This window comes from Lampetra planeri, unplaced genomic scaffold (genome assembly GCF_965212315.1).
Source record: "Lampetra planeri unplaced genomic scaffold, kcLamPlan1.2.h2 scaffold_1542, whole genome shotgun sequence".
Taxonomy (NCBI): Eukaryota; Metazoa; Chordata; class Hyperoartia; order Petromyzontiformes; family Petromyzontidae; genus Lampetra; species Lampetra planeri.
The window spans coordinates 4,330-13,929 of record NW_027614268.1 but is presented as its reverse complement, the minus strand read 5'-3'; the positions used below and the strand labels follow the sequence as shown (position 1 = coordinate 13,929).

Here is a 9,600-nt window from a genome sequence, read left to right as displayed (position 1 = left end):
TGTGTCTCTCTGTGTGTCTCTGTGTGTGTCTCTGTGTGTGTCTCTGTGTGTGTCTCTGTGTGTGTCTCTGTGTGTCTCTGTGTGTGTCTCTGTGTGTGTCTCTGTGTGTGTCTCTGTGTGTCTCTGTGTGTGTGTGTCTCTGTGTGTCTCTGTGTGTCTCTGTGTGTCTCTGTGTGTCTCTGTGTGTCTCTGTGTGTCTCTCTGTGTGTCTCTGTGTCTCTGTGTGTCTCTGTGTGTCTCTGTGTGTCTCTCTGTGTGTCTCTGTGTGTCTCTGTGTGTCTCTGTGTGTCTCTGTGTGTCTCTGTGTGTCTCTGTGTCTCTGTGTGTCTCTGTGTGTCTCTGTGTGTCTCTGTGTCTCTGTGTGTCTCTGTGTGTCTCTGTGTGTCTCTCTGTCTCTGTGTGTCTCTGTGTGTCTCTGTGTCTCTGTGTCTCTCTGTCTGTGTCTCTGTGTGTCTCTGTGTGTCTCTCTGTCTCTGTCTCTGTGTGTCTCTGTGTGTCTCTGTGTGTCTCTGTGTCTGTCTCTGTGTCTCTCTGTGTCTCTCTGTGTGTCTCTGTGTGTCTCTGTGTGTCTCTGTGTGTCTCTGTGTCTCTGTGTCTGTCTCTGTGTGTCTCTGTGTGTCTCTGTGTGTCTCTGTGTGTCTCTGTGTCTCTCTGTGTGTCTCACTGTCTCTCTCTGTGTGTCTCTGTGTGTCTCTGTGTGTCTCTGTCTCTGTGTGTCTCTGTGTGTGTCTCTGTGTGTGTCTCTCTGTGTGTCTGTGTGTCTCTGTGTGTCTCTGTCTCTCTGTCTCTGTGTGTGTCTCTGTGTGTCTCTGTGTGTCTCTGTGTGTCTCTGTGTGTCTCTGTGTCTCTCTGTGTGTCTCACTGTCTCTCTGTGTGTGTCTCTCTGTGTCTGTCTCTCTCTGTGTGTCTCTGTGTGTCTCTGTGTCTCTCTGTGTCTCTGTGTGTCTCTGTCTCTCTGTCTCTGTGTGTGTCTCTGTGTGTCTCTGTGTGTCTCTGTGTGTCTCTGTGTCTCTCTGTGTGTCTCACTGTCTCTCTGTGTGTCTCTCTGTGTCTCTGTGTGTCTCTGTCTCTCTGTCTCTGTGTCTCTGTGTGTCTCTGTGTGTCTCTCTGTGTCTCTGTGTGTCTCTGTCTCTCTGTCTCTGTGTCTCTGTGTCTCTCTGTGTCTCTGTGTGTCTCTGTGTGTCTCTGTGTCTCTCTGTGTCTCACCAGTCTGCGCTGTTGATGGGGTCTCCGAACCCCGGCGTGTCGACCACGGTGAGACGCAGCTTCACGCCACGCTCCTCGATCTGTCTCTCTGTCTCTCTGTCTCTCTGTCTCTCTGTCTCTGTGTCTCTGTGTGTCTCTGTGTGTCTCTGTGTGTCTGTGTCTCACCAGTCTGCGCTGTTGATGGGGTCTCCGAACCCCGGCGTGTCGACCACGGTGAGACGCAGCTTCACGCCACGTTCCTCGATCTCCACCGTCGACGCCTCGATCTCCACCGTGCGGGAGATCTTCTCTACACACGCACAGACACACACACACACAGACACGCACACACACACACACACGCAGACACACACACACAGACACACACAGACACACACACACACAGACACACGCACACGCACACACACAGACACACACACACAGACACACACACACACAGACACGCACACACACAGACACGCACACACACACACACGCAGACACACACACACAGACACACACAGACACACACACACACAGACACACGCACACGCACACACACAGACACACACACACACAGACACACACACGCACACAGACACACACACACACACAGACACACACACGCACACAGACACACACACGCACACAGACACACACACGCACACAGACACACACACACACAGACACACACACACAGACACACACACAGACACACACACAGACAGACACACACAGACACAGACACACACACACAGACACACACACACAGACACACACACAGACACACACACAGACAGACACACACAGACACACACAGACACACACAGACACACACACACAGACACACACAGACACACACAGACACACACACACAGACACACACACAAAGACACACACACACAGACACACACACAGACACACACACAGAGACACACACACAGAGACACACACACACAGACACACACAGACACACACACAGAGACACACACACACAGACACACACAGACACACACAGACACAGACACACACAGACACACACACACAGACACACACACAGACACACACACAGACAGACACACACAGACACACACAGACACACACAGACACACACACACAGACACACACAGACACACACAGACACACACACACAGACACACACACAAAGACACACACACACAGACACACACACAGACACACACACAGAGACACACACACAGAGACAGAGAGTCGGGGCGAGGCAGAGAGAGACACATACAGTGGTGAGTGGTGAGTGAGTGAGGAGTGAGTGAGTGGTGAGTGAGTGGTGAGTGAGTGGGTGAGTGAGTGGTGAGTGAATGGGTGAGTGAGTGGTGGGTGAGCGGTGAGTGAGTGGTGAGTGAGTGGTGAGTGAGTGAGTGGTGAGTGAGTGAGGAGTGAGTGAGTGGTGAGTGAGTGGTGAGTGAATGGGTGAGTGAGTGGTGAGTGAGTGGGTGGTGAGTGAGTGAGTGGTGAGTGAGTGAGTGGTGAGTGAATGGGTGAGTGAGTGGTGAGTGACTGACTGAGTGAGTGGTGAGTGAGTGGTGAGTGAGTGGTGAGTGAGTGGTGAGTGAGTGGTGAGTGAGTGGTGAGTGGTGAGTGAGTGAGTGGTGAGTGAGTGGTGAGTGAGTGAGTGGTGAGTGAGTGGTGAGTGAGTGAGTGGTGAGTGAGTGGGTGAGTGAGTGGTGAGTGAATGGTGAGTGAGTGGTGAGTGAGTGAGTGGTGGGTGAGTGGTGAGTGAGTGGTGAGTGAGTGAGTGGTGAGTGAGTGGTGAGTGAGTGGTGAGTGAATGGTGAGTGAGTGAGTGGTGAGTGAGTGGTGAGTGAGTGAGTGGTGGGTGAGTGGTGAGTGAGTGGTGAGTGAGTGAGTGGTGAGTGAATGGTGAGTGAGTGGTGAGTGAGTGAGTGGTGAGTGAGTGGTGAGTGAGTGGTGAGTGAGTGAGTGGTGGGTGAGCGGTGAGTGAGTGGTGAGTGAGTGGTGAGTGAGTGAGTGGTGAGTGAGTGGTGAGTGAGTGGGTGGTGAGTGAGTGAGTGGTGAGTGAGTGGTGAGTGAGTGGGTGGTGAGTGAGTGAGTGGTGAGTGAGTGGTGAGTGGTGAGTGAGTGAGTGGTGAGTGAGTGGTGAGTGAGTGAGTGGTGAGTGAGTGGTGAGTGAGTGAGTGGTGAGTGAGTGGGTGAGTGAGTGGTGAGTGAATGGTGAGTGAGTGGTGAGTGAGTGAGTGGTGGGTGAGTGGTGAGTGAGTGGTGAGTGAGTGGTGAGTGAGTGGTGAGTGAGTGGTGAGTGAGTGAGTGGTGAGTGAATGGTGAGTGAGTGAGTGGTGAGTGAGTGGTGAGTGAGTGGTGAGTGAGTGAGTGGTGGGTGAGTGGTGAGTGAGTGGTGAGTGAGTGAGTGGTGAGTGAATGGTGAGTGAGTGGTGAGTGAGTGAGTGGTGAGTGAGTGGTGAGTGAGTGGTGAGTGAGTGAGTGGTGGGTGAGCGGTGAGTGAGTGGTGAGTGAGTGGTGAGTGAGTGAGTGGTGAGTGAGTGGTGAGTGAGTGGGTGGTGAGTGAGTGAGTGGTGAGTGAGTGGTGAGTGAGTGGTGAGTGAGTGGGTGGTGAGTGAGTGAGTGGTGAGTGAGTGGTGAGTGAGTGAGTGGTGAGTGAATGGGTGAGTGAGTGGTGAGTGAGTGAGTGGTGAGTGAGTGAGTGGTGAGTGAGTGAGTGAGTGGTGAGTGAGTGAGTGGTGAGTGAGTGGTGAGTGAGTGGTGAGTGAGTGGTGAGTGAGTGTGTGAGTGGGTGAGTGAGTGAGTGGTGAGTGAGTGGTGAGTGAGTGGTGAGTGAGTGAGTGGTGAGTGTGTGAGTGAGTGGTGAGTGAGTGGTGAGTGAGTGAGTGAGTGGTGAGTGGTGAGTGAGTGAGTGAGTGGTGAGTGAGTGAGTGGTGAGTGTGTGAGTGAGTGGTGAGTGAGTGTGTGAGTGGGTGAGTGAGTGAGTGGTGTGTGAGTGAGTGAGTGAGTGGTGGGTGAGTGAGTGGTGAGTGAGTGGTGAGTGAGTGAGTGAGTGAGTGGTGGGTGAGTGAGTGAGTGGTGAGTGAGTGGTGAGTGAGTGGTGAGTGAGTGGTGAGTGAGTGGTGAGTGAGTGAGTGGTGAGTGAGTGAGTGGTGAGTGAGTGAGTGGTGAGTGAGTGAGTGAGTGGTGAGTGAGTGGTGAGTGAGTGGTGAGTGAGTGGTGAGTGAGTGGTGAGTGACTGAGTGGTACCCGCAGCAGACGGGATGCTTCTCTCTGGGTACAGGTCGGTGAGGAACAGGCTGTTGATGAGCGTGGACTTGCCCAGCCCAGACTCACCTACAACAACAACATCAACAACAATCACAACATCAACAACATCAACAACAACCACAACATCAACAACATCAACAACCACAACCACCATCACATCAACAACAACATTAACAACAACATCAACAACAACAACCACAACAACAACAAAATAACATCAACCACCACCACAACCACCACCACATCTACAACCACCACCACATCAACCACCATCACATCAACAACCACCACCACCACATCAACACCAACAACCACCACCACCACATCAACCACCACATCAACCACCACCACATCTACAACCACCACCACATCAACCACCACCACAACAACCACCACCACAACAACCACCACCACATCCACCATGGTGACCCTTAGCCCCCAGGGACGCTAGGCGAGAAAGGGGGGTGGTGGGCCTGCAAGTCCTGCCCACCAGGGTGACCCTCAGCCCCTAGGGACGCTAGGCAAGAGGGGGGGGGGGGTAGGCCTGCAAGTCCTGCCCACCAGGGTAACCCTCAGCCCCTAGGGACACTAGGCAAGAAGGGGGGGGGAGGTAGGCCTGCAAGTCCTGCTCACCAGGGTGAGCCTCAGCCCCTAGGGACGCTAGGCAAGAAGGGGGGAAGATAGGCCTGCAAGTCCTGCCCACCAGGGTGAGCCTCAGCCCCTAGGGACGCTAGGCAAGAAGGGGGGGGGTAGGCCTGCAAGTCCTGCCCACCAGGGTGAGCCTCAGCCCCTAGGGACGCTAGGCAAGAAGGGGGGGGGGTAGGCCTGCAAGTCCTGCCCACCAGGGTGACCCTCAGCCCCTAGGGACGCTAGGCAAGAGGGGGGGGGGGTAGGCCTGCAAGTCCTGCCCACCACGGTGACCCTCAGCCCCTAGGGACACTAGGCAAGAAGGGGGGGGGGGAGGTAGGCCTGCAAGTCCTGCCCACCAGGGTGAGCCTTAGCCCCTAGGGACGCTAGGCAAGAAGGGGGGGGGGTAGGCCTGCAAGTCCTGCCCACCAGGGTGACCCTCAGCCCCTAGGGACGCTAGGCAAGAAGGGGGGGGGGGTAGGCCTGCAAGTCCTGCCCACCAGGTTGACCCTCAGCCCCTAGGGACGCTAGGCAAGAAGGGGGGGGGAGGTAGGCCTGCAAGTCCTGCCCACCAGGGTAACCCTCAGCCCCTAGGGACACTAGGCAAGAGGGGGGGGGGAGGTAGGCCTGCAAGTCCTGCTCACCAGAGTGACCTTTAGCCCCTAGGGATCATCACAGCCATGCTCATTGCAACACTCACCACCACCACACTCACCACCACCACCACACTCACCACCACCACCACACCGTCACCACCATCCTCACTCACCACCACCACTCACCAGCGCCACACTTTCAACAACAACAACAACAACCGCCATTCGCCACTAAGTGGCGGTGACGTCACCACCACACTCACCACCACCACACTCACCACCACCACACCGTCACCACCATCCTCACTCACCACCACCACCACTCACCACCGCCACACTTTCACCACCCTCACCACACTCACCACCACACTCACCACCACACTCACCACCACCACACTCACCACCACCACACTCACCACCACCACACTCACCACGATCCTCACCAACCTCACACTCACCACACTCACCACCAGTCACTACGCTCACCACACATTTACCACGCTCACCGCCACACTCACCGCCACACTCACCACCGCCACACTCACCACCACTCACCACCACCCTCACCCTCACCACCACCCTCACCACCACCACCCTCACCACCACCACCACCCTCACACTCACCACCACCCTCACCCTCACCACCACCACCCTCACCACCACCACCACGCTCACCACCCTCACCACCACCCTCACCACCACACTCACACTCACCACCACCACCCTCACCACCACCACCACCACCACCACCACCACCCTCACCACCACCCTCACCACCACCCTCACCACCACCCTCACCACCACCCTCACCACCACCACCACCACCCTCACCACCACCCTCACCACCACCACCCTCACCACCACCACCCTCACACTCACCACCACCACCCTCACCACCACCCTCACCACACTCACCGGCCACCATGAGCGTGAACTCAAAGCCCTTCTTCACCGACTTGCGATGGACTTGGTTAGGGAGGTTGGCAAAGCCGACGTAGCCCGACCCAGCCGAGCTGGAGGCTGACTCCCCACTCACTGGGGAAGCCTGCGGGGAGTGAATGAGTGAGAGAATGAATGAGGGAGTGAATGAGGGAGTGAGTGAGAGAATGAGTGAGAGAATGAGAGAGTGAGTGAGTGGGTGAGAGAGTGAATGAGAGAGTGAGTGAGTGAGTGAGTGAGTGAGAGAGTGAGTGAATCAGTGAGTGACTGAGTGGGTGAGAGAATGAGTGATAGAGTGAGTGAGTGAGTGAGTGAATGAGTGAGAGAGTGAATGAGGTTGGCAAAGCCGACGTAGCCCGACCCAGCCGAGGTGGCGGGTGACTCCCCACTCACTGCGGAAGCCTGCGGGGAGTGAATGAGTGAGAGAATGAATGAGGGAGTGAATGAGAGAGTGAGTGAGAGAGAGAGTGAATGAGTGAGTGAATGAGAGAGTGAGTGAATGAGTGAGTGAATGAGTGAGTGAATGAGTGAGTGAATGAGTGAGAGAATGAATGAGGGAGTGAATGAGGGAGTGAGTGAGAGAATGAGTGACAGAATGAGAGAGTGAGTGTGAGAGAGAGAGTGAATGAGAGAGTGAGTGAGTGAGTGGGTGAGAGAGTGAGAGAGTGAGTGAGCGAGTGAGTGAGTGAGTGAATGAGAGAGTGAGTGAGTGAGTGAGTGAGAGAGTGAATGAGAGTGAGAGAATGAGTGAGTGAGAGAATGAGTGACTGAGAGAGTGGGTGAGAGAGTGAATTAGTGAGTTAGTGAATGAGTGAGTGAGTGAATGAGAGAGAGAATGAGTGAGTGAATGAAAGAGAGTGAGTGAGAGAATGAGAGAGTGAGTGAATGAATGAGTGAGAGAATGAGTGAGAGAATGAGTGAGAGAATGAGAGTGGGTGAGAGAGTGAACGGGTGAGAGAGTGAATGACTGAGTTAGTGAATAAGTGAGAGAATAAGTGAGAGAATAAGAGAGTGAATGAGAGAGTGAATGAGTGAGAGAATGAGTGAGAGAGTGAATGAGTGAGTGAGAGAATGAGTGAATGAACGAGTGAATGAATGAGCAAACGAATTAGTTAATGAGTGTGTGCATAAGTGAGTGGGTGAATGAGTGGACAAGTGAGCGAATGAGTGGGTGAATGAATGAGTGAGTGAATGAGTGAGTGAATGAGTGAGTGAATGAGTGAGTGAATGAGTGGGTGAATGAGTGAGTGAATGAGTGAGTGAATGAGTGGGCGAGTGAATTAGTGAATGAGCGAGTGAATGAATGAGTGAGTGAATGAATGAGTGAATGAATGAGTGGGCGAGTGAATGAGTGAGTGAATGAGTGAGTGAATGAGTGAGTGAATGAGTGGGCGAGTGAATGAGTGAGTGAATGAGTGAGTGAATGAGTGGGCGAGTGAATTAGTGAATGAGTGAATGAATGAATGAGTGAATGAATGAGTGAATGAGTGAATGCATGAGAGAGTGAATGAGTGAGTGAATGAGTGGGTGAATGAGTGGGCGAATGAGTGGGTGAATGAGTGAGTGAGTGAATGAGTGAGTGAATGAGTGAGTGAGTGAATGAGTGGGTGAATGAATGAGTGAGTGAATGAGTGAGTGAATGAGTGAGTGAATGAGTGAGTGAATGAGTGAGTGAATGAGTGAGTGAATGAGTGGGTGAATGAATGAGTGAGTGAATGAGTGAGTGAGTGAATGAGTGAGTGTGTGAGTGAGTGTATGAGTGAGTGTATGAGTGAGTGTATGAGTGAGTGTATGAGTGAGTGAATGAGTGAGTGAATGAGTGGGTGAATGAGTGAGTGAATGAGTGAGTGAATGAGTGAGTGAATGAGTGGGTGAATGAGTGGGTGAATGAGTGAGTGAATGAGTGAGTGAATGAGTGAGTGTATGAGTGAGTGTATGAGTGAGTGTATGAGTGAGTGTATGAGTGAGTGTATGAGTGAGTGAATGAGTGAGTGAATGAGTGGGTGAATGAGTGAGTGAATGAGTGAGTGAATGAGTGAGTGAATGAGTGGGTGAATGAGTGGGTGAATGAGTGAGTGAATGAGTGAGTGAATGAGTGAGTGAATGAGTGGGTGAATGAGTGAGTGAATGAGTGAGTGAATGAGTGGGTGAATGAGTGAGTGAATGAGTGAGTGAATGAGTGAGTGAATGAGTGAGTGAATGAGTGAGTGAATGAGTGAGTGAATGAGTGAGTGAATGAGTGAGTGAATGAGTGAGTGAATGAGTGAGTGAATGAGTGAGTGAATGAGTGGGCGAGTGAATGAGTGAGTGAATGAGTGAGTGAATGAGTGGGCGAGTGAATGAGTGAGTGAATGAGTGGGCGAGTGAATGAATGAGTGAATGAGTGAGTGAACGAGCGCGTCACCTTTGCCCTGTCAGCGGCCGCGACCTCCGACCTCAGCGGGCCGGCACCAACCTCCGACCTCTGGTGAGGCGGCCCGGCTGTGACCTCCGACCTCAGGAGCGCCCCCACCCCCACCCCCCCGGCCCCCACCCCTCCCCCCGCAGGCCCCTCCCCCCGACCCCCCGATGGCCCCTCCCCCCGACCCCCCGATGGCCCCTCCCCCCGACCCCCCGATGGCCCCTCCCCCCGACCCCCCGATGGCCCCTCCCCCCGACCCCCCGATGGCCCCTCCCCCCGACCCCCCACCGGCCCCTCCCCCCGACCCCCCGCTCCAAAGGTCGCCTCAAAGCGCTTCCTGTAGCTCTGGGGGGGGAGAGAGAGAGACAGGTACATGGTCTATATGGGATTGTGGCCCTATAGATCTATATGGGATTGTGGCCCTATAGGTCTATATGGGATTGTGACCCTATATATCTATATGGAATTGTGACCCTATAAATCTATGTGGAATTGTGACCCTATAAATCTATATGGGATTGTGGCACTATAGATCTATATGGGATTGTGGCCCTATAGTTCTATATGGGATTGTGGCCCTATAGG

At 53.7% G+C, this 9,600-nt stretch overlaps 1 protein-coding gene across 1 annotated transcript; it reads right to left on the bottom strand.

The window, feature by feature from the left end:
• Positions 1 to 1,308: 1,308 nt before the first annotated feature.
• Positions 1,309 to 9,165, bottom strand: LOC144739519 (septin-2-like; the record flags this gene model as incomplete). The annotated part of the gene is made up of 4 exons (XM_078622462.1): positions 1,309 to 1,495; positions 4,432 to 4,518; positions 6,591 to 6,720; positions 9,019 to 9,165. Coding segments are annotated over 4 exons (492 nt in total), but the record flags the coding sequence as incomplete, so codon positions are not given.
• Between the last annotated feature and the right edge of the window lie 435 nt (positions 9,166 to 9,600).